This window comes from Rhipicephalus sanguineus, chromosome 5 (genome assembly GCF_013339695.2).
Source record: "Rhipicephalus sanguineus isolate Rsan-2018 chromosome 5, BIME_Rsan_1.4, whole genome shotgun sequence".
In the NCBI taxonomy this organism is placed as follows: Eukaryota; Metazoa; Arthropoda; class Arachnida; order Ixodida; family Ixodidae; genus Rhipicephalus; species Rhipicephalus sanguineus.
Genome location: NC_051180.1, coordinates 127,888,390 through 127,913,029, shown reverse-complemented (window position 1 = coordinate 127,913,029; position 24,640 = coordinate 127,888,390). Strand labels below are relative to the sequence as shown.

At 42.4% G+C, this 24,640-nt stretch overlaps 1 protein-coding gene across 1 annotated transcript in view; it reads right to left on the bottom strand.

Annotated features, from left to right (window-relative positions):
* Positions 1-577: 577 nt before the first annotated feature.
* Positions 578-24,640, bottom strand: part of LOC119394233 (roundabout homolog 1) — a 200,194-nt gene continuing 176,131 nt past the window's right edge. Inside the window, exons 14-26 of the mRNA XM_037661520.2 lie at positions 23,199-23,363; positions 22,945-22,972; positions 22,436-22,600; positions 20,893-21,055; positions 18,697-18,787; positions 18,501-18,572; positions 12,215-12,411; positions 11,002-11,344; positions 9,476-9,583; positions 6,738-6,932; positions 5,581-5,688; positions 3,826-4,024; positions 578-1,654 (exon numbers count right to left, since the gene is read on the bottom strand). Coding sequence (XP_037517448.1) covers positions 3,921-4,024; positions 5,581-5,688; positions 6,738-6,932; positions 9,476-9,583; positions 11,002-11,344; positions 12,215-12,411; positions 18,501-18,572; positions 18,697-18,787; positions 20,893-21,055; positions 22,436-22,600; positions 22,945-22,972; positions 23,199-23,363 — 1,739 coding nt within the window. The 3' untranslated portion in view covers positions 578-1,654; positions 3,826-3,920. The remainder of the gene's footprint in view (positions 1,655-3,825; positions 4,025-5,580; positions 5,689-6,737; positions 6,933-9,475; positions 9,584-11,001; positions 11,345-12,214; positions 12,412-18,500; positions 18,573-18,696; positions 18,788-20,892; positions 21,056-22,435; positions 22,601-22,944; positions 22,973-23,198; positions 23,364-24,640) is intronic.

The following is a 24,640-nucleotide window of genomic DNA, read 5'->3' as shown; positions in this document are numbered from 1 at the left end:
GAAAGGAACATGAGGGTGAGCAGGACAGATGCGGGGGTGAAGAGGAGGATAAGGAGGCGGGGAGAACGAGTAGAGAGAGAGAACGAAATAGAGAAATATATAGAAAGAAAGGAAAGAACGAGACAAAAAGGTAGAAGGCAAGAGATGACTACAGAGAGGGAGAGAATGACATAGAAAGAAAAAGAAAAGAGGAGAAAGAATTGGAATAAAGAGAGAAAAAGACAGAAAGGTAGAGAAAGAAATAGACAGGGAAAAACAGATAGATAGACGCAGTCAGAAAAAAAAAGATAGAAAAGATAGCAAGCATAGCCATGCATAGTACAGCATAGCAAGGGGTGGAAAAGAGAGAGTGGAGAGGTTGAAAGCCTTGCCAAACCAGGACCAGCTAGGTGCCAACCAGCTCTGCTATGACGCAGCCTTGCGCGACTTAGTGCAAGCTGCGCTAATTTTTATTTTCTCTTTCTCTCTCACTAGAAATGTCCTTTTGTCAATGCAAATTATTGTTGCATTAGGCCTATAAGCTACACGCAGATGCTATTTTCGGTGCTAGGAGACACATGCACAGACTTGTTTCAGTTTCATAGGAGAGAAAAAAGTGAATTTTATTTCTGGTGACTGTTTTTTTCTCTTTGTACATGCACACTTCTTTCCCTGCAAGTACTATCACCGCTTAAAAATTAAATATCCAACAATAAATTAAGAAGCCGCATGACACGATGTGCCTGCTTAAAAACATTCCGCTGCTACCTGTACACCAACCAACGACAAATGAGGAATTGGAGAGTAACTATGCTCCACCGAAACAGTGCCTTAGAGTGCTGTTTCAACAGTCCGAAAAAATGGCTTCAAGGTACAGCGGGAAAAAAAAGCAGGCTGAAAATTTATGGCTTCGTAATCAACGCGTTACTCCTCGCGATATTCATTGCGTCCAGGTTAATCGATCGTGCCTGCCTTTTTCGTGGTGTACCATTGAGTCATGTTAGGCCTATACACTAATTTACAACTCGCGAAGCATCACAAAAACAAACCGCACAGTTCAGTCCATTGATATGCTGGGATGTGGCACGGGAGTGAAGACCGTGCCAGACAATAACAATGTCCGCCATTAGGCACATCAAAGTTTTAACGTATTACAAAAGGAGTTGTGCTTGCGATTGCGCACGCACATTTACACAAACACTGTCACACATTTTTACAGTCATTTTACACACACGCGCGCTCACACATCTCATGAACACACACTGTACATTTTTTACACTCATTCTACACACACATGCACTCGCACATCTCATGAACACACACTATACAGTGTCTTCTCTACTGGCATGTCCTATAATTTCCCAATTATTGCATCATGGCATCACTTCTCGTTTGGCACACACATCACCATCTTGCATGCTTCGGTGGACTTCTCACATAAATTAGGATCACTCTTTCTTCGGCAACAAAAGGAACTTGGTCAGAAAAATCACATTGAAGTTCAACGAGAGACCTTTCGTTCGGCGCTTTCGTCTTTGCATCCGTAAGTGGCAGGATCTCACTCGGTGATCTTGATTCAACTACCATCGTTGAGGGCTCATCATATCGTGCATAGAGGAGAACCTCTGTTGAAAGTTGACCCACTTCATGTTGACCCATGATTTAAATATACACACTGGAAAGTGAAAGAATGAGAGGGATGAGCCAATTAAATGTTAAAGTTATCATGTCGAGTTTGCATAAATGAATATTTTCCTGACGTCAATACTTCATGTGTAACTGATCTTAGTAATCTACTGGCTAGTACGGATGCCATAGTAAAGACCTCATTCACTCAATACTTCATTCCACATCAATAATGTATGGCTATCAATACACCACGTACTGCATAAATAATAATGCCAAGTAATATGGCTCTTCCAGCTAATCCTCTGGCTCGTTACAATTGAAATTCCACATAAAAAAGGAGTTCCTGGTGTTTTCCCGTTTAAGTACCATGACTATCATATGCTTTATTTCGATGTTTTGTCTGCCATAAATCCATGTTTGTCATTGCCACTCAGGAATGAGAGTCTTGCTGTGACACAACGGTGGCTCATTAAGTCATTGCTTTAATAGAAAGCATCTTTACCATGGTGTTGACCAAGAAATTGGCATTTTGCTTAGTCGAACCCCCATCAAGCCTATGAAAATAAGGGCCATAAGCTGGGACTTCCAGAGGGGACCACTTTAGGCAAACATTTTAATTAAATGAGTAGAACTAGTGCATGTTTAAGGAGTAGCAAAAACTGGGCATCACTACTTGTGCACTACTGATTTGCACAATCTCCTATGTACTCATTGCCAATCCGCAGGACAGGCACTATGGTTCATTGTTCATAGCTACACGACCACTTCATGAACTGTTGACTAATTGCACAAGTTGTGAAATACGCACAGAACAAGCATAACTCTCATATGACGAAGCGAACTTATGTTTCACGTGAGCGCGCTTCCTTTACTTTATGCTATCATTGTTTAATTATTTCTGTTTTGCCCACATTACATTACAGCGATGAACCACTGATTGTTTTTTCCAAGCAACGATTATGTGCCTCTCTGAGTGCCAAATTATGTCCGGTGCCGAAGCCATGTGCTCCACACCGTGCTACCTGTGTGAGTTGGCACTGTGCCAGCTGTGCCGATGTCGTCATCCGCAGCGCCGTTCACCTACTCTCATCTAGGTCTTCAAGCATCTGCCGTGACAGCCGGCCTGCAAGCCTCACTGTCGGTGTTGTGCTAACTTTTATCGCCGACCTTCATACGCCCACATCGCGAATCCTAAAAGTGGAGGCACACACAATCACGTTAAAAATTCATAACCGGCCACAAAACAAAAACATAAAGCAGGCGCTTAAACATAGTTTCAGACACACACGACACAAATCGCAAGTATTATTCAAAGTTGTATATAAGTATGCTGAGTTTGTAGTGGATTTGACATTTAATTGTAACACTGCAAGATCCTTAGCATGACGAATTAAGCGTTTGGGTGTGACCGCGCCTCTTTAGCCATGCATGAAAACCAACCCGTGGAAGCGTCTGTGCTTGTTGAGAGTTGTTCCGAGCCACCATTTTTGTTTAATGCACGGAATTCTATAGGACATAAAGGGGGACTTTCAGAAGGAGCAGCCTTTTGTTCAGCATGAAAAAAAAAACTATTCTATGAGCTAAAATTGCTAAAGGTCTTCAGTGATATAAATTAAAGCATGCAAACTCGGATATAAAATTACAAAGCAGACAAAGTATACCCTAGATCACGAATTAATCTTGGGAAACAAAACATAGTTTCTGTGACGCCTAGCGCATTTACTCGCATAAGACCAACACTCGCTAATTTTAGTATGGCACTGCCTATTGTTGGCTGCTTGCACATATAGAAAACAACGAAATGAGATAATGCATGCGTACTTATAATGACTTTAAGTTGGTTCGTCAAGTGCTTAAATGTAAACATCTTCGACAGAGGCCTGTTTGACTGGTTGGGAGGTTAAACTGGCACCAGTTATAGCTTAAGGCAGTCCCAATGCGTCAAGACCGGTTTGGTCCCTTCCTGAGAGTCTTGAGCAAAGCAGCGAATCAGTATCAAAGCTTTGGGACTACGCTACGCTTTAGATGGTGCCATTTAACCTTGAGGATCTCTTAAATGCTTCATGCACTATGACCATTCCCCTTAGAAAAATTCGATACAAATTTTCTATGCGTGCATAGTACTCTTGTGAAGTATGACCTGCCTGATGATCAACAGCTTTATGTGCATGACCATTCTCTCGCTACCGACATTATAAGAACATTTGCTTCACTTACCGGATGTCCTGCCTGAGTCGCTGCTGCCCTTTTTACTAATAGGAAAGCCTACGGGCAAGCCATTTTGAGTAGCAAGTTTGGGCAGTGACGTCGTCTCAACTGACTACCTTCCAGCTCTGCTTCCCCGATCTTCTCGGAGGTGCCACCATGTCGGGAGGGTCGTCATATATCGGGAAACTTTGCTGCTCGTACGAGACTCCTAAAATGAGTACACACTGCACGCTTAGCACAGTCTGAAACATCACATGTCTTACCTACCTGCAATTGCGCAATAGAGCTGGAAACAAACTGTCTCCCTGATATTGAAGAGAAAGTGTATAGCTTGACCTTGAGAGAGGTGAAGAATGCAGTACGAAGCATCAGTTAAAGCGGCCCTGCAAAAATCGACGCTATGTGACGTGTTCGGTGTGGCGCATGCCATCCTGAGTGACGAATGCTGTTAGCAATGACGTCGACAGTCGTAGTGTTTTTTTCTTGGCGCCGACTGGCGGCGACGCCTGGAAATGCTCTCACTCTTCGTGCCTGATCTTTGTCGTCCCGCTTTGAATGATTTCATGAAATTACAAGCCGCAAACCACCAAGAAAAGACAGGCGAAAGTAAAGAGCATGAGCTAGATGAGTTTTCGTCAGTCAGCATGTTGAGGAACCGTTGTGAGCTGCAGGTAAAATGTTGTTAATGAAAGCGCGGAGAAAGCGGAATGAGTGTGTAATTTCATTACACGTACGACACACGCCAAAACGACCACAACCTATTGAAGTGGAGTAGCGTATTGATAAATATCATCGCTAACAAGTAACACGCAGGTAGCGTTAATAGTGAATTTTAGTTCGTCCGTAGACTTCTTTGCGCTATCGTAATACCGGGTTACTGCAGCCGTAACCTTGAAAGGCCGGATAGGTGGGGCCATCTGGTGGTGCAAAGAAGAATCTGGCAAGCACAGAATTGTTATTGTAGAAACCTAACGTATTCTGTTTCTTCGCTGGTGTGCATTCGCTATACCGATATTCCGCAGACCCCTGTGCGTACACCGGAATGCCGCGCACGCTAGAATCCTCTTCTATAGCTAATAGGGACACACAAGCGAGCATGGCCCAAGGTGCGTCCACGGGCACCAGCTCGTTGCTGCTTGGAAGGGCGTCTATTTTTGAATCGCTGTTTTCCCAAGGGTCGAAGCGAAAACGAGTCGCGACGTCGCGTATCGCGGCGATTCCAAGTTCCAGGATATCGTCTTAACGCTAGTCGACACTTTTGACAGCGACGACGGCGATGCTGGTGACAACGCACAACTAAAGGTGCGCGCCTAGCAGACGAAATGTTAGCAGAACAGTTGAGCCTCACGTCACTCCTTTCTGTAGACAAGTGGTCAGCTGGGGCGCGGTCTGGAGGTGACCGCGAGGAAGCGCTGCCAGCACTAAACAATGGCGGACTTGCCGACCGTTTTGAATCGTGCTAGATACCGGTGCTATAAATCAATAAAACAGATAGGTATTCGTCCTTCAGTTGCATTTAGGGTCGCGAGTCGCTATTAGTGGGTCAATAACTACTCGTGGATGCAAAAACGTTGACTGCGTGAATTTGATGTCGGTGTTCCTTTAAGGACAGCAATTGAATGTGGGGGTGTGTTCCTGCAAGTTAACATCACGCACTTTGTATTGATGATAATACCTTCAGGACTGAAAGTCCCCACAGTGCCATCAGCTGTTGGCTCTGTATTTTTTTTTACTACCGGTTCATGTTTAGTATCTTGTACTCACCATCATCCTTGGCGTGATGAATTAACGTTTTAATTCCGTGCCTTTGTGTGTTTCGGAGTTCATCATTTTGTTGGTTGAGCAGCCATTCGGGAATGGTATTTTTGCCATCTTGAAGGAAACGAAAGTGAAATTAGCTTGTACCCGTCAACAGTGACCATAATTTTTTAGCATAACCTGCCACTGGTTTTCACATAAGTTGCAAGCTCGGCTAGCACGTTAAAGATGCCGTGTACCGAATCTTTTCGAAGCTTCAAGAACTTGTTATGAGTCACGTGCATCTTGTGAATACATTAGCGAAAACGTTTTTAAGAAGGTTTCGCAAGGTCGATTCAAATAGGTCGCGATGCTTCGGGCGAAAAGTGATTAAGAACCTGTAGCCAGCGACATCTACAAGGGCAGGTATGGGTTCTCCGATTGAAGTGTGGCTAGGCAAGGAGGAAACAAGCCCTAATAGCGAAAAGCCGAGTTTATTTCAGGGCCAAGGAATATTTCATGTTTATTTCCCGAACAATTTTATTTCGGCGTAATGTGCAAAAAAATTCTGACAATATTTTATTATCAAGAACCTTGTTCTCAGCGCCCTCTCAAGAAGATGCGCACGCCATTGTCTTCATCGATGCAGCCCTTGCAGTCTACAGAAAGGCACACTCGTGAGGTTTGTCTGTGACGATGCACCCGCTAACGTCTTTTGGTGTTTCGTATTTGCATGCGCTCTGCCAATTACTGTGGTGAGAAATTAATTTTTGCTTTGCGCGGAGTTGCGAGGTACGTTTCATCGTGGCTGGACATGTTGGGTACGGTGTCCGACTGGCACATTGCCCCATTGGACGATGCACCTAACAGCTAACGCCGAATGCTTACCTCGGTACCTGCGGGAACAATGTGCTGTACAATGGGCAGTGGCAGCACCGGTACGCCTGGCGACCCATGTCTACTGGACAATATGCCGGAGCAACGATTTAGGGTAGTGTTTTCGCTGTATTTTATTATTACGTCTCCTCCGCCCTGATAATCCTCGTTTCTTCAGTAATACACTGGAGTTGGTGTTTTTCTCACCAATAACAGGTTCACAATTTTCGAACCAAGGTTTATATCTTGCATGCTATACTGTTTACCTAATACTAAATGTTATCATAAAATGGATGAAAGCAGCTGACCTTGCGCTGCTGGTGGAGGCACTGTAGAGATGACCGATCCATTGACTTGGAAGCCAGCATTTTGAGCTGCTCGCATTACCGCACTCGCAAAGTCCCCTTCATTGTAGACAGAGTCATCGTAGGAACTTTCCCCGCTCGAGCAGCCACTCGTGCAAGAACTGTTGCTTTGCTCGGTTGTGCTGGCCCAGGATGGTGCTGCATAAAGGTAGCACAGAGTGTGCACGAACATTATACTAACAGCTAGAAACAATTCTTTAGTCGTTTAATGCCATTAGCGTTATTAGGCAGCATAAACGAGCAACAAGAATAAGTGAGGTGAAAAAATGTGACCACAGCATGCGCTGATCGAAAAAGGGTTGTTAAGCTGCAGAAAATTGCAGAAACTCCAAAGTACGGAAGATGTAATTAACAGAAAATTCGAGATATCGGCAATAGAAAATTCAGGGATGCTGCAACACATCATCTTGATACTTCGTTTCGATGCCGGTTGCATTAAGGTGGACATTCATCGTGACGTGGTTTCTGCCGGAATTGTTAAAGTTCAGTACCATGCTAAGTGACCTTGCTACTTTGAGAGTGTGGTGTTGTTAAAAACCTAACTGTGCTAGCAAAGTATGGCTGCGTTTCATATTTGTAAGAATGTCATCGTTAATAACTGAAAGATGCAGTAAAATAGAAAGAAGCAGTGCAAATTCCGGAGCCAGCGACCCATGAAGGCCTGAGATGCCGCCGATGGCGAACGAAGCAGCGGCACTGCAATCGCTCCCTCTTGAATGCGGCTGCATGTTTCATGTCTTGAAAGCACTTGATAGGGCGTGTTCCGCCAGTTTTTATCTGAATGTGTGATGCTGAAGCTCATGAATGGCACCTAAGCAACGCTTGAACCATTGTTTCTCTCCTGGATGCAGCACCGATTGTTCTATGCAAAGGGAGGAAGCGTGATCCATCATGCTTCCCATTTTCACGGTCAGCTGCGATGTCCATGCTAAGAGCCTGTATTGTTGAGTTTTGCGTTATGCGAGACTACACTTTTCTGTGAAATGCGGAAACAAGTCCAATCTGCTCAGGAAGCGTAATTGAGCCAGACACTTTAAGCTAAGTAGTCTAAACTTGGTAGGTAACTCTCTCATCATGGATTGTAATCACCTACCTAACCTGCTGTGTTATTTTTGGGCTGTCTACCTGGCTAGCTTTATGGATTTTCGGAAGCAAAATGATGGCTTGTACTTTTGCACAGTAGTTCAGTTATTCTGCAGTAATGGTGTCATTGCATTACAGTGGCAAAGTATTCCAGATATCAATTATGTGTGCCGTACCACCGTCTTTATGTTTTCTCTTGGTCTGTGATGTTTGAATTGTAACAATTTAGCCGTATGTTCTACATACCGTGAGCTTGTCTCCCTTTGCGAAATGCGGTAACGTGTTTAGCGCTCGACAAAGCGTGGTCATTTAGCTGCTTTGTCATTTCAGTTAAGTCGCTATTTTAATACCTGCCTCACTGCTGTGATAATCCTCTCTTTCAGCTCATTTGCACTTACTTACGCGTGGGACATGTTTTTTACAGCTGAATTTCAAGGGCTTTTTGAAAATCAGCTGTTTCTGTCGGTGTACAGTCAAATGCGGCTATATCGACCTTGGGTAAATCAAACTATACTTTATATCAAACAATTTGGACCCCCCTTAATGCTTTGGCGTAGGAAAATCTGCGGCTACACCGAACAGAAAAAATCAGGATTGGTAATTAGAGATTATGACACAAACAAAAAAGAATAAAAGTGGACGAAAAAACAACTTCACCGTCGATAGGGACCGAGCCTTAAACCTTTGGATAACGTGTCTGATACTCCACCAAATGAGCTACGGCGGCGGTGGCACTTCCAACCATTTAGCTGAGTATTTCTGCGCGTTTAAACCTGGGAGTGTTGGCCAGCGCCGCTCGTAGCCTTGACAGCGAGTGCGGACCCCTCTTTTTTGCCAGCTTGCGTCACGCAGTACGTGACCTTTTTTCGAGCCGACAGCTGACGAATAAACCCTCGTATACTTTCTAAAAGCTTAAAGTCTGCCGGAAGGAGGACCTCGTAATGAATTAATGAAACAAGGGGAATGGATAAAGGGCTCGTTGCTTTGCTACACACAACCTAATGAAACCAAGACATTGAATCCAAAGGGAAGTATAGGGGACAATATATGTATTCTTTAATTGTACGTAGTAATTACGACATAAATAAAAAATAGTTAAAGTGGACTAAAAAGCAAGTTTGCAGCCCTTAGGAACCGAACCTACAACCTTTGGATAACGCGTGCGATGCTCTATCAATTGAGCGTCGGGCGCGGTCGCTCTCACGTCCAGTTTACTGGTCCCTACCTGCTGCATAGTTGATTTTTCGCCCAAGTTAATTCCTTCGTATTTGTGACATAATTACTAAACTACATTTAGGGATTACAAATAATGCCCCCTATAATTTCCGTGGCTTCGTTGTGTTTGGCTGGAGTCACCCCGGTCTGCAAATTTCGCGCGAGCGGACATGGAATATACGATGCGTGGGGCGATGCTATGATTTAGTGTTAACGATGATAATATGACGGCTACGGAAAAAAATCCACCTCTAGTGTCCGTATAACCAACTGTTATCGCTGTGAAAAGGAAGTGGAATGATTTTTCTTAATATCAATGCATCTCTGTGACAAACCTACTACAACTGTTACTGGAAGATCTATTGCACGTCCGCATCACTTACTGTGGCTCGGTGCATAATCTGTGTCTCCTCCAGCACTAGACTCCAACGACTGCGGCTGTGATGCATCCTCCAGATCAGATTCGGCATCTCCTGGCTGGTAGATGTGTCCTGGCAAGAATAATGCCCGAGGGCAGAGCTGGCAGGCTTCTTTCATGTTTGAGCACTGAAGTTAATCTACTTTTGTAGTAATTCAACTGAAACAGCAAAGCGGAATCTGTTCCACCCGCAATAACCCATGTCACAGTAGTTTAATTGCTCTTGTATCTGGATTTTTTTTGCGTAGTATAAAAACTTCTTGAATAGCATACAAAAACTTTTTAATGCATTATAACAGAGTTCAGGTAGTTAAAGTATGGTCTTACCAGTCAGCATACAGCGTGACACAAAATACAATTAGGAACTTGAATATTCTTTCAAAATGTTTATTTGCCATGTCACTTGCTAAGTTATTTTTCAAAGCAGCTGAATAGCTTGTGAAGGTAACAAAATTCACATATCTCTACCTTTACCTCTTAGCTGTCAGATGACCTGAAAAAATAATCTCCTTGGGCTATGGTCCTATTTCTAAAACGAAAATCGGTGTAATTGTCTTTGAACTTAAAGTAGAAAACCTTAAACTGTAAGTTGGTTGCGATATGCTAGGGTAAATGACATATAAGTACCGTTAAGTCATTTTTACTGTGTGTTTACGTGTGGTCACTTTCTCTTCGCGTAAATTTAAGATCATCTTTTATGCAAAATGAAGTTTCCGAGAAGTTCTAGTGATAAGACGCTCCACAATAGTATTTGTTACGTTTCTGAATGTTGCCTTCAAACTAAGAAATAATAGAAAATGCCACGAAAGTTAGCTGTCACGAAAGGCGCTTTAACTTTCGTGGCTCTAAATTATGAACCAACTAGCCCTCATCAAGCTGCTACTAATAGAAAGTGGCTTCTGCACACCACCATATTGTTCATTGCTCCAGGATATTATAATGATTTTATAGTACAATGTATTAATGAAATGCTAAATATTTATATTAAATATATTTCGCACAGTATTATGCATTCGAAAAAGAATGGCAGGTTTGACCAGTTGGTGATTTTCCATATTGCTTTAAGAACAGAGCTGTACACACCGGGAGAAGGGACACACAAAACACCAAACCTAACGCTGAGTTTATTGGGAAAAATGCTTTCATTAAACAAGCATGCTTTTCAATAAATTCAGCTGTAAGTTCAGTGCCCCGTTTGTTCCCTTTTTGTGGCTGCTTTCATAAGCACTGATTTCTAAAAAACTTGGTATTTTTCTGGTTATATTTATGCAATTCTTGTCATTTGATGTTTTTGGGACTGCGCGGAGATTTGCTACTTTGCTCTCTAAGTTTTTCACGGTGGGAAAATGAGATTTCACTGTGATTTTTCTTCCTTCGTGCTTTCTTGGGAAATGAAGCTCATTTGTTGATCTTGATCCTGCTGTGTTAGTGGATTCTAACACAGAACTTCAAAACAATCAGCTTTCGTGAATGCTATTTGACAATGCTGACCTTGAAGTGTGGCCAACCGTGGACCTGATGACTCCATGGCAGAATTGAAGGATGTAGGCTCGCTGATGAGCGATGGCAGTGATGATTGTACTCCTCGATCCATAAACGGGTTACTGAATATCTGCGTTTGTGGCTGTTGAATGTGCTGTGGCTGCAAAGGTTTCAAAAAGGAATTGGTTGGCCTGGGAAGAAAGGGGCTGCCCTCTTGGTAGAGGTCTGCATGGCAGTTCCCTAGACTGTTGCTGGACTGATTTAGGGAACCCTTAGGCGATGGGGCAGGAAGTCGTGGCAGGACTTGCATTCCCCTTAAATTGTGGGATAGCTGCGCTGTACTTGGTTGGAGCTGGAAAGGTAGAGAAGCAACATATATGTTATGCTCAATGCCTTCTCTGGTTTTTATATACATGTGCTTGAGCCATAATGTTTTGATGATCCCATAATGCACGGAGTACAATTAGCAGCTACAAGAGTATACACCAAACAAAAGCATTTGTCCTTGTTTAGGCCGTCCATCCTTTCATAGCTGCGAGTTGCACTTACAACATTACAATATGAACAAGCGCCAACTAGCCAAATTTCTCACTATTTCTCACTATTGAATGAAACTTTTTAGAGCAAGGTCAGCAATGCCAGTTGATTGAGAAGTTGTGCAATTGTTTGAATAACTCTAGTTTTGGATTTGTTCTTCCTTCTTCGTCTGAAAATGTAGTGATTTGAGACTCCTTTCATTGCATAATTAAATCTTCTCTAACACACAATTAAATTCATAAATATATGAAGCAGGAAGCGAAATCTAAAGACTATCAGTGTCATGTACATTATCACATTTAGTATTCCAATGTGATATATCAAGTAGTTCTTGCTAGTTCTTTTCATTGTTTATCATAAATTATTCGATGTATCTTAAAACAACTAATATACAACATGTGGTGCATGTCTAACATTAACAAGTGGAAGTTTAGGCGGAGTAGGTAGGCTAGTTTAGGTAGCTAACAATTATTTTACATGTATTGTGGTCTTTTTAACCAGTTGACTCTGCTTACTTGGATTTATTTGACGGGACCATTTGCTAGTTGGTCTTGTTCTAATAAAACGAGCTAATTTGATGAATGACACAAAATGGTTAAGGTGGACAAAATAAAGCAATGAATGAAAAAAAGGTACACTATACTATTCTGTAAAATCGACGAGCACAGATTTCTGCAACACTCACGCTTTGTTTTGGCTGTCTATTATGAGGTGACGTCCTTCTGAGGGACGAAGGAGTATTTAGTTGGGAACCAACTTCACTGGGTGGCTTCTCGGGTGGTGGAGGAATGATTTCGGACCAATTCATTAGAGGTCCCTTAGAGGCGGCTCGTCCCCGCGAAAACTTCTGGCGGCTTTTTTTCACGGGCATTCCGTACTCATCTATAGAAGGAGAAGGCACGTACACACATGAAGTAATAGTGTTTCTAGCAATCAGCGCACTGTGTTCTGTCGTATTAGTGCGCTTACTACTTTGTGCTAAGCATTGTCACTGCCATTTAACATTCTGGGTATGCCTAAACTAACCAAGAACTGGTCAGAACGTGCAACAATTTCCTGAAGGAAGTGAAAAGACCGTGCTTTATAGTGAGAGATTCAAGCGTCCTTTTCGCGACTTGAACAGGATCATATGTTTAAAGTGCGCTTAAAAACCGTAGAACACCGGTATGTCGCGCAGCCTAGCGGAAGAGCTTGATGCTGCACTATGGGGTCGTTCCACTTGCTGTACGTAGTCTGATGCTTTTGTGCGCACCATAATTAGTGTTCAATATAAGAGTATGTATATCGTTATCCATCCCCGCTCTGTTTTATGTGCTGCTTACGAGGCAAAACGAGTCAACACTGAGAAGCGGAACTGGCTTCGCGCCAACTAGTGCAACACGCATGAAAGCAAGCCGCAGCGCACAAACGCGGGCAGGGTTCTGTTTGGTGTCACAGAAGTCTGTTGCCAGACTTGTGGGTATCCGCTGGCAGGCGCTTTGCCTGGCTTCGAGAGACGTTTCAACGCTATAGACATCGATGGTTTCCCACAAACGGGAGCACATTATTTTCATGTTGCTCAGTGAAGGCCCTCTGCGCCCTTCGGGCGCGGAAAACTAATTGTGGCTTCGCCCTCGCTTCGCTAGTGCGGCCATTTTTGGTTGGCAGGGTCTCCGTCACGTGCTACTGGCCGCTGTCGCTGCCACGCGCTGTTTAGCCGGCGCGCCTGCCCCTTCGGGGCAGGCGCCCATCTGTGCCAGCGTCCGTGGTGTGCCCGTGTCACTGGGGCGCACGTAACCCAGGAACTTTACACAGGGACTTTACGGGAAAGCTGAAACTGCAGGGGCAAATTTAGCCGCCAAATCTAGTGGCAGTCTGGCAACATTGACCCCCGAGTCTGGCAACAGACTTCTGCGACACCAAACAGAACCCTACCCAAACGCGAACCGCTGTGGCGCTCACCTCCCACTCTTATGAGCATGTGCCGTACGAACGAATTCGCAGTCACCGCAGAAAAACAAATTCAGATTATAATCGAGTCACGGCGCTCTCCGCGTTACCATTCCGTGATTAGACGCTCTGACCGGCGGGGTTGCCAGGTTTCACTACTTTGCGCCAGTTTGGTTACCTTTGGAGGCCGGCGGTGGCAAAAAAATGTCTTGGCTACTTGGCTACTATTTGGCCCCTATCGTGGTCCTTCGATTTGAGGCAAATTATTGATATCTGGATGTGTTGCAGCCGCTGACGTTCGAGTATGTGGTGTCAAATAATGGCAACCAAAGCGCGTTTACAGCTCCCAAAATCGAATTTGGCACTTTGTTTACACAACTTTAACAAAAATAATGGCTCAGTGGCCTAAGAAGCAGTAACAGTCGATGGTGGGGATCATTAAAAATATAAAAAAACTACACAATAATAACCAGCCAGTCAATCAGGCTTCACGCACTAAAACAAAAGGAAATGATTTGGATACAAGACTGGGACTTCGGAAAAACTGTTACATGGCACCTTATTTTGCGGGCCACCCATTGCTAGACGTGACGTTAAACAGCAATTCGAAGTGAACAGGAATCGAAAGCGCTCCGCATCCAAAGCGTTCGTGTCATCAATTATTTGTCACTAGTCTATGCCGCGCTGCACATTCAACCAAGTATGCTGCGGACAAACTCGCCCAACTTGCCATGTTAATTCAGGGCGCTCTGCATTCATCGGCATGAGAAATTCGATATGCCATGAACTGTTTGGGCTATTTTCTAGGATCAAGTACGGGCGGCGACTCTGGAATATGTATTACCTGTTCGGGCTTCGTCATCACGCAAGGAACCATTGCGAAAGTGAAAATTTATACATCGATCTCAGCAGCTATTTCGAGCGTGCTCATTCCGTATACTCATTTTGAATAATTATCATTACTTTTAATCGTTTCTAAGAAACGTCACGCAGGCTGCTTGAGGACAGTGACATTTTTCAACAGCGTAAACGCTTAGTCATCCGGCGCAACATGATTAATATAGTGACCAATTCATGCTTGGATCTCAGCAACACTGAGTTTGAAGTTTTCATGGTGAACACATTTTCATTTCCGCCAAAAGGCTCTTTTATTTAGGCATTTAAATAAGAACATCAAGTTGGTTTCACACAAGCGTAGCTTTTGGCTACTTTTACTTCCCTTGGATCAAGGTGACTACTTTCCGCCTTGTTTTTCCAATTTCCTTGTTATATTTTGTCTTTTAGACCTGGCAACCCTGCTGATCGGTAAGCTTTCCATTGCACTAAAGAAAACAGGTACAATAAAAAGTGGTCATCGGTGTCTATCTCGTTAAAACATATAGATTCCATAAGGAAACATATGGAATTATTGGAAAGGCGTACGGAACGTTTCACTAGGGTAGCATATATGCTACCCTAGTAGCATATATAGCATATATAGCATATATAGTAGCATAAATCGATTCAGGCAAATATGGCCACCATATCTAGTTTTTTCTAATAAATGGGATTGTGCATTACGAATTTAGCTCTAGCAAAATATCAGACAATGTCAGGTGTCCTTGCATTTGAGTCTCAAATTGACACTACAGAAACAAAGCAGTTTCTCATGTGTAAATGAGTAAAACGATTTCATTTGAAACACGAAAAGAGACAATGCCAGCTCTGTGGATACAGCGATGCTATATGGCGAACTGCCCTGTACTTCATAGTGAAAGGTTATGCAAAACAATGCATAAATTGCAGCAAAGGGTTTGATCACGCTTTGTCTCATTACCGAGCTTTGTTGAAGATATATGGCCATATTATTGCTTATGCATATATGCTACCCTAGTGAAACGTTCCGTACGCCTTTCCAATAATTCCATATGTTTCCTTATGGAATCTATATGTTTTAACGAGATAGCGTTATATAGTTCGCAGAAATTTCGGTGCCACCATCGTCCTCGTTTCTTGTGAGGCAAAAATCTGCGTTGTCCGTGAGCGAAAATTCGAGACAGATGCAAATAAATAAATTATAAAAGAAACTTTGATTCGAGTACCAATCGAAGCCAGGCATTTTGCGTGGCAAGCAGGTGTTCTACCACAGAGCCAAGCCATTGCAAATAACTGTTTCTGAAAAAAAAAACCTATACAAATGTCATGGAATGCAAGGAGACTGCGTGGTAGAGCGTAGAATCGCGCCAGGCGTCAAGACATGTGAATTGCACAACGAGTGAGAGGTTTAAAGACCCACTCATTACAAAAGCGCTCACACATATTTAATCATCATCAGCAGCAAAAGCATCAATAAAGTGAGCAGCTGCGTAGGTTCGCGTGTTGCCTTACGGACGCGTAATGGATGTTTCGCTGATTTGCGAAATGAAGAATTACGGCGCAGTAGGAACTTCGCAACTGTACTTGCAGCAGGTGTTCTCGGATAGTTTTAAGCGGCCAGTGTTACTAACACAGACGTCCCATTCCTTTTGGTACGGTTGATGTGTCCGTCGAGAAGCTAAGCGATGCGAACGGTGCCAGTTTACGCTATCTCGTTCTACTGTTGAGGACAAGCTCAGGCGTCCTACAAATTTTTCCATGTATTTGCCATACATTTGCCATATATTTCTGTAAGAATCTTACGGAAACATACAGAATTATTAGAATGGCATACGGAACGTTTCAGTATGGCATTTTGTAACTGTCACTTACTAAAAAAATATATAAATTGACGATTTAGGAAGTTAATAAACGTCACGCTGTCTGCTAGTGCGTTTAGACAGTTTGTATTCCCTGTCGATAAATATGTTGGTTTGGAATGTAGTTTAGCAGTTAAATAATGTAATACAAAGTTAAACACACATAATGCATGCTGCTGGGCGAGTCGGTCATACACGTCGTACCTTAAGTGCCGACTAAGTTCCTCGATGACACTCATGCCCTTGTGGATCAGCAGTTTGGCTTCCGTGAACATAGGTCTACGGAAACAGCTCTTGTTGAGGTGAAGGAAAAGATTCTTAGTAATTTTGAGAACAAATTATACACTGTCGGCCTTTTCCTGGACCTCAGAAAAGCTTTTGATTCGATTAAACATCCCATCTTATTTAATAAACTAGCGTACTATGGAATTCGTGGGGTTGCTCTCAGCATGATTCAAAATTACTTCACCTCGAGATTATAATACACATGTTATAACGGGTTTTGTTCACAGATGAAAGAAATAACTCTTGGTGCCCCACAAGGATCAATATTAGGTCCTCTTTTCTTTATATTATATACTAATGACATTGCTAACATACCACTTACTCCTGATATAGTTTTGTACGCTGACGACACAAGTTTATTTTTTTCCGGTAACAGTCTATGTGGGCTCGAAACTACAGCTAACATTTGGCTAGATCAACTTGATGTTTGGCTTTCAGTGAACCAGTTACAGCTGAATGTCAGTAAAACCAAATATGTTGTTTTTAAGCCTGTAAATAAGCCTGACGACTGTTCTATTTGTATCAAGTTTAATGACGCCGTAATCGAACGGACTTCTGTTTTTAAGATTCTTGGAGTTCTCTTTAAGTCTCTTGGAGTTTCAAGCAACATGTCATAAAGATTCATTCCAGCATCTGTAAGTCAACTGGCACATTGTTTAGGATTAGGCACTTCGTTCCCGTTTGGTTGAAACGTCGCTTGTATCGCGCATTAATTCAATCTCACCTTAGTTACTGCCTACTTTTATGGGGAACCACATGCCAATCAAATCTGAATCGGCTTGTAACTCTTCAGAAGCGAGCAGTTCGCTCAATAGAAAACCTTGGATACCGAGATCATACGGCAAATGTATTCTTAAAACATGGCCTTTTAAAAATAACTGCCTTATATAATCTTAGGCTCGCCATATATATACGAGGTGAACTCGAAAAAAATGCAACTGTTTTTCTTCAAAGGTACCTTTCAAGTAACACCCAATACAATTTCAGGCATGATCAGTTTAGATTTCCCTTTTGTAGGACAGTATGCGGTACAAAACAGCTTGCATACTTATTTCCATCCTTTATAAATGCACATCGTAGCACTATCAGTATTGCGCAAAACTCCAAGTCTTTGAGTTGCTTTAAAAATGCAATGAAGATGTACTTGCCTTCTTTTACTGACTGAATTCATTGCTAGCTCTATTTTGTTGGACGTATCATCTTGGTTCAGTGCTGTATACATAATTATTTCTTGAATTTGTCACATTGTCAGTGCCACATTGAGCTTGTAAACATTTTTTTGTTAATACAAATTGTATTAGCGTATAGTATCGTTTTGGTTCAGCGCTGTATAAATGTTTTTTTTTAATTTGTCACACTGTCTGGGTCACATTGTGCTTGTAATCATTTTCTTTATTACAAATTGTATTAGTGTATTATATATATATACTTCTTATTTCTTAGAAAATGTGCTATTTTTTTCATTTACATGTAACAAATTTATTATTGGTACTCTTTTGTAGAAATTTGTCTTCCCTTGTGTTCTATGCTGCCTCACTGTTGGAGCAATGTATGAGTGACAAGGCCTCAGTCAGGCAGACAGTGTTCTGCCTTTAGCCTTGCCTTCCAAGACTCATTCTGTGTCTGAAATAAAATCAATCTATTTATCTATCAATCTATCTATCTACATCGTGAAACAAGGTGCTGCGCATGCCCGTCGGCTGCCTGTGGCAAACCGTGCCAGCCTTTGCTGGCAACAACAAAAATGTTGAGGCGTAGTCAGAACCAGTTGACACGTGAGCTGGCCGAGGCTTTCTTCATCAAGAAGAAAAGAGACATTTGCCTCAGTGATACCTCCATAACATTGTACGATAATGAAAGCAGGTTCCTCGCATGCGCATAGATGATTTTGCGGATTGTGTCGCATAAATATGCGTTTTTTTTCAATAAAATTCAGTCGCGAGTCTGCGCCCGTCCTCGTTCACTTCCTTGTCCGTGTTTACTTTGCGCAGCACCTTGTTTCATGATTAAACACACATGCTTCCCTCAGACAACTGAGCTCACCTGTAGTGTAACTTCCCGAGTCACTGGCCGGACTAGTGAGCTTGACAGATTCCAAAAGGTGATCTGTAACACCTTGTGTAGTAAATGAGAGCAACAATTAACTTCTGACGGGCATTAGGCCTACCACTATATGCATTATATAGAGTGGTGCATAGTAAGTGTGCCTTTGAACATTACTACTATGTTCACCACGCACCTTCATTCGTGTGCTTCAGCTCAAGGTCGAAAGCTTTGTCTGATGTCCGGCTTCTTTCTTCCGCCGAGCTCCCACTACGACTGTCTTTGGCCTACAAGAAAAGTGCGTGGTTTATACTGATGTACGTACGCACATACACAGTACGCGCCGGTTGTTTCGCTCAAAGCATGGTCGAGAGTGCTGCAGTGCTGCAGAGCATCAGCGCAGTCACGTGCTTTTATTTGATATTTCGCGAGATTTCTTCGAGCACCGGAAAAAAATCAGCAAGCCCCATGTACGCATCACCGCATGTACGCCCACGACACTCCATGTACGGCCATCCAATCGGATCGGTCGGTTTGGAATGGCCCCTACAACGTAAGGAAATGCGCCTGAACCTAAAATTAGTATTGAACCTTAGCATAATTCATCTTAATAATCAACTAATTAAGCGCAATATAAAGAAAGCCTAACGAGCGCCCCATGATGGCAAACTATATGTCGGTGGTTTCACTCAGTGGCGCTTACGCACTGTTTTTTGAAATATTTGGTTCAAGTCACGTGAAACACCCTGCATGCATGCATGCATGCATGCATACATACATACAGACATACATACATACATACATACATACATACACACACATACATACATACATACATACATACATACATACATACATACATACATACATACATACATACATACATACATACATACATACATACATACATACATACATACATACATACATACATACATACATACATACATACATACATACATACATACATTCTTTGCCAAAGGATCGAGGTAATGTAGCGCGGTTCTTGGCTTTCGATTTTGAAACTGACTGACTAAACCCGTTTTAACGTTTGTGTGAAGCCATGCAGAATTTCACCAAACATCATCAACACGTAATTATTTTTTCATATCATATCTGGTAATTATCTGGTATACGAAACTTCTTTAAGACATATATTAGCTGTAGCATTATAAGCGCCAAAGTGTGTGAATTTTTTTCACTTTTTGATCTTGCGATGTGTTACCTTATTGAAGTTTGCAGATAGATCAGGTCAAAACGCAAAATAAAGTGACAAATGAAGTTACAAATTGTGACAACTCAGAGATAGTTCATGAAATACATTGAATATTGCAGACATTGTCACGAAAGTTCAGCGGTAAACGCGGGACTGTCTCACTATTTACGAAAGGCGATACGGAATACACGAGTAAGAAGGCAAAAAGGTGGCAATGAAATCAAAGGCCAGCCCAGTAAACAGTTTTAAGCACACAGCCGAAGACGATCTTTGTGCGAAAACATAGAGGCACAGCATGGGCAATGGCCGTACGCATTGTCACATTCCGCTCCCCCCCCCCCCCCCTCCGGCAATGAAGAAGACGGCTGTATGCAAAAAACTCCTCACGTGTTCTCTTATGCATCCGCCTAAGACGACTCTATAGCGAGAGCCATCCATTGCGCTTACTTTACCATGGACTTTGTATCGGCGCCCAGCGTTCACTAATTAACTTTTACGAATTAAGTATCGCCAAGTCTGGTTAATTTGCGTTCGTTGAAAATCTCAGCGCTCATCTCATTTGCTTTGATTCCCATCGTATCAATAATGTTCTATATTAATTTCCCACTCAATAACCTGCGCTCGTTAACTCACTATTAATTTAATTTGTCTTTGCTATCACAGAGATGGTCAGTCATGCTTTCAGTCGCTTTTGTTTGGCTTTTGTTCGCCTAGACGTCAGTAAGCCGAGCCATGCAAACACCGCTCTTTGTATTCTTTCAAAGAAGGTGGCGCCGCCTGCGGAAGCTTTCCTTGACGTCTCCTGTACAAGGTGATCATCTTTTTTATCTTCTTTTTTTTATCGCCTCGGTTTCACGATTTCGAAAAGGCGAAGTGATGGTCATGCGAACGGCGGCCTTTTATTTTTATTTTATCGTGCGAACGCCGCAAAGATGAAGAAAACGCCCAGTTCATATACATGGAACCAAAGGCGCGCGTGTGGCTCCAGGCTTATTTATTTATTTATTTATTTATTTATTTATTTATTTATTTATTTATTTATTTATTTATTTATTTATTTATTTATTTATGCTTTATTAGCGTTTTCCTTTTTTGTACACGCACTGGCTTTTCCCCCCGTGACCCTTCTCATGAAACATAATGCTTTCGTCGTAAAAAAAAACAACTGTTACTTACAGAACCGCTTGAACTCTTCTGGAATGAAGGATTTATCAACGTGGTAGTAGCATAAGGCTCCGGTATAGACTGAAGGCCATCTTTGTAGAAGGTCGTCATGCTGTAAGAGTCCACTTCTGCATAGTCGGCAGTGTTGATGCCACAGTTTAGAGGCGCGTAGACGCTGCGTGCATAGAAAAAAAAAAACATTGCTGTTAGCGGCGATGCGCTAAGATGAATCCTAAATATATTGGTTAAGTTATTTTTCTTTTATTTCCAATACTTCAGTATGTAAGCAGTTATGAGAAAGCACATCCTTAATCTTTATATGAAATACGTGGTTAGTACGTCCAGTAGAGAGGTGGGCGAGTTGGAACTGATGCATTTTGAAAACTTTTCAGCGCGAACGGGAACACAAGACATCGCTCGACTTGTGTCCTCTTCTTTGTGCTCCGTCCCGTTCGCGCTGAAAAGTTTTCATAGTACGTCAAGCACAGCACACTTTTCATGACCTGGACTTATCATCTAAGCAACAGTGTATTTTTCTTCTGCATGAACGGTACTGCAAACATATTCTTCGCAGAATAAAGTGAAATTTGTTCGCTTACATGCTAGAGCATCCATTTTTTTTAATGAAATTACTTGACTGGCATTATCTTGAACTGTCAGGACTCAGTTGCGAGATAATATGCTGAGAACAGTGTTCTTTGGTGAATTTATTTTGGCTGTCAAACTCCAGAAATTGGTTTGTTCCTTAGTTGACATGTATGAAGGTTTACACGTAAAACCAGATTTTAATAGTTTGCTCTTGATATCCAAATTTACATGCAGGAACTACATAACAAATTAAATACTTGTAGTTGTAAAACATAGGATCCATAGACCTGCACAAACATTTAACACACTACCTTTCGGAAAAACGAAATTTCATCCCACAATCTCTCTGAAACAGCAAACTATTTTGATGTCTTTAGAAAATACCATTTGAAAAAGCATGGAGCAATAGGTACCAAGATAACCCAAAATTCTAACAAGACCAGTTAACTTTTGTTATCTAGACTTGCTTTTATTCAAAAATGAGCAGCAGAGCTTGTTACAAGCACTGTTAAGGCTCATTCACACTGGAGATGGATCGATTGTGGCTTATTGTGACCATCTGACCAGTTGTGACTGTTTACCAATGGCCACTCATGGCAATTGATGTTCACGCCGGCTAGCGCTATCCGCCTCTGTTGCCGCGTCAAAATGCCTCATGAGTGATGCCGTTGATATGTACTCACGACATAATTGTATAGAAAATCAAAGAAGCAAGCAGATGTCTTGTTCCAGTGCACCTGATTCGCTCAAAAGCCTTACAAAGCCATTCGTGCATCTGGGAAATTGAGCAGCGAGTGACTAGTCTAAAACAGCCTCGATTTTACCCATGCCATTTGGGACCAACTTGTACTCGCGACCGCTGACAGTTGCCAGTATGAATAAGCCCTGCTGCTGCGCCAGCTGTATGTAACATGTCGCTATTAAAAGGAGAACCTCACCGCTAACTTAAAGGTTACAGGAAGCTCACCTAGAATAGTTGAGATCATTCGAAGCACAACTCATCTTCTTAACAGCCTTTGTTTCACAGAAGTCCTCCTTAGACGTATCAGAAGTCCTCCAGGCACTATGGTCAATCCACAAAGCTTCATGAGGGCTCAGGCTGGCCGGGCCAGAGAGCGAGTTGAAGCAATTTCTGGCGTAAGCAAGGAGGATAGGGATTATGAACGAACTGTTTGTATGCCAGGCAGAATATGTATACTTTCCCATCCAAACGCTTAAAGATATTGGCACTAACTGGGTTAAACAGAAGCTGCAGAGGTTAGTTCAGTTACACAGAACTAGGGAAGCACTAGTTTAAACAAAGGAGAAAACCTCAAGAAACATCGCACATGGCTGTCCTGATCTTTTCTTGCATGCCTTGCCAGTGTCTTAGAAAGGATGCATCAATTAGCCATGCATCATTTAGATCATAAAGGTACCCTTGTTTCATCTTGGTGCCAATAAGATAGAAGGGAAATAAAAGGCAGAAGTACTTACCTGATGTTTTCTTGCATATATACTGGAGCTGGGAAAAGAGTTATAAATGTCATTGTTTATTTATAAAAGCAATAGTGTGGAAACACTATCAGCTAAGCAGAATAAATTCGTCATTAAAAGCTATCTTCCAACAAAAATGCATAATAGAATCCCATAAGTCGTATTGTAGTTTTATACTGTGCTCATAGACCACAGTATGCATGGTAAGAGTCAGCAAATATATGAGAAAACATGTGAGCGCCCCAAATCCATACCTGTTAAAATTGTCTTCGCATGTTCCAGCCGTCTTTTCCGTACCAAAAATATCACAAAAATTGTCACTGCTGTAAGCAGCAAGAATCCAAAAAGTACAATGAACCATGACTGTGTCACAATGTTTTGAAGGGGAGAAGACAGTGATGTTGAGGACATTGGGCTTTCTGAAACGTAGAGAGAAAGAAATATAGGATGGCAAATTATTCATATAGTATAAACTGTAATTTAGAATATGAGCACCAATGGTATCACATGAAGTACATAAAGCTGAAATACCAAAACCTGCATATGCGCATTTGTACTGTACACCACGCAGATTTTAGAGACAGCAATGCTGTTGCAGCTTTACTATCTCTTGGTACCTTGTAGAAATGCCTCACTTTGACTTTTCGTAGTTCCTAAATATTTTATGCATCACTAAGTTTCAGTTAAAAAACCCTTAAAGACAAAATGAAGGCAGTAGTATCGCTGCAACAACAAAATTTCTGCATAACACTGACACTGAAGTGCTATATGCATAAAAAGCTTCACATCAAACCTTGTCAATTGAGCAAGTGAATTGCTAGCGAACACATAGACTGTAGTTCACGCGTAACATTGTTCACAAAGCATTCAAGAGAGAGAGAAATGTAGTGCGGAAAGGCAGGGAGATTAACCAGAAAACATATCTGGTTTGCTACCCTGCACTGGGGAAGGGGTAAGGGGAGACAGAAAAGTTAGAAAGAGAGGGATGGGATAGGGAGGGAGGGAAGCACAAACACACACTCACAGGAGTGTCACAATCGTTCAACGAGGCGGGTCGCTCGCAGAAACTTCATCAGCGCCTTCGTTGCTTTCGGGCGTGAAGCTCGATCGTTCCGACATTCCAAGATTGACTGCTCAGAGAGCGGCTGGTCGTCGAGGCGAGCAAACACTGCTGCGAGGGACTGTCTCTCAGAGCTGTATTGAGGACACTGACATAAAATGTGTTCAATGGTTTCGTCATTGCCACAATATTCACATGCAGCGCTGTCTCTCATTCCGATGCGGCACGCAAAGGCGTTCGTAAAAGACACCCCAAGCAACATGCGGCAGAGAAGGGTCGTCTCGGATCGGGGCAGGCTAGATGGAATACTGAGTCGTAGGCATGGATCCAGGCGGTGAAGACGGGTGTGGAAAAAACCGGGCGTGTTCCACATAGACCTTGCGACATCAGGCGCAAGCGTATTAATCTTTGCTGCTGCGTCGCTTCTTGACAGTGGGATAGGTTCTATCACGCCATTTTCGTGAGCATTCTTAGCTGCATCGTCGGCATGCTCGTTACCGATGATGCCGCAGTGGCCTCGCAACCACTGAAAAGTTATAGCATGTCCTTCGTCTATTAGTTGATGGTACAGTTGTCGTATTTCCAGCACCAATTGTTCTTGAGCCCCACGACGTAGAGCAGTTCGAAGACATTGCA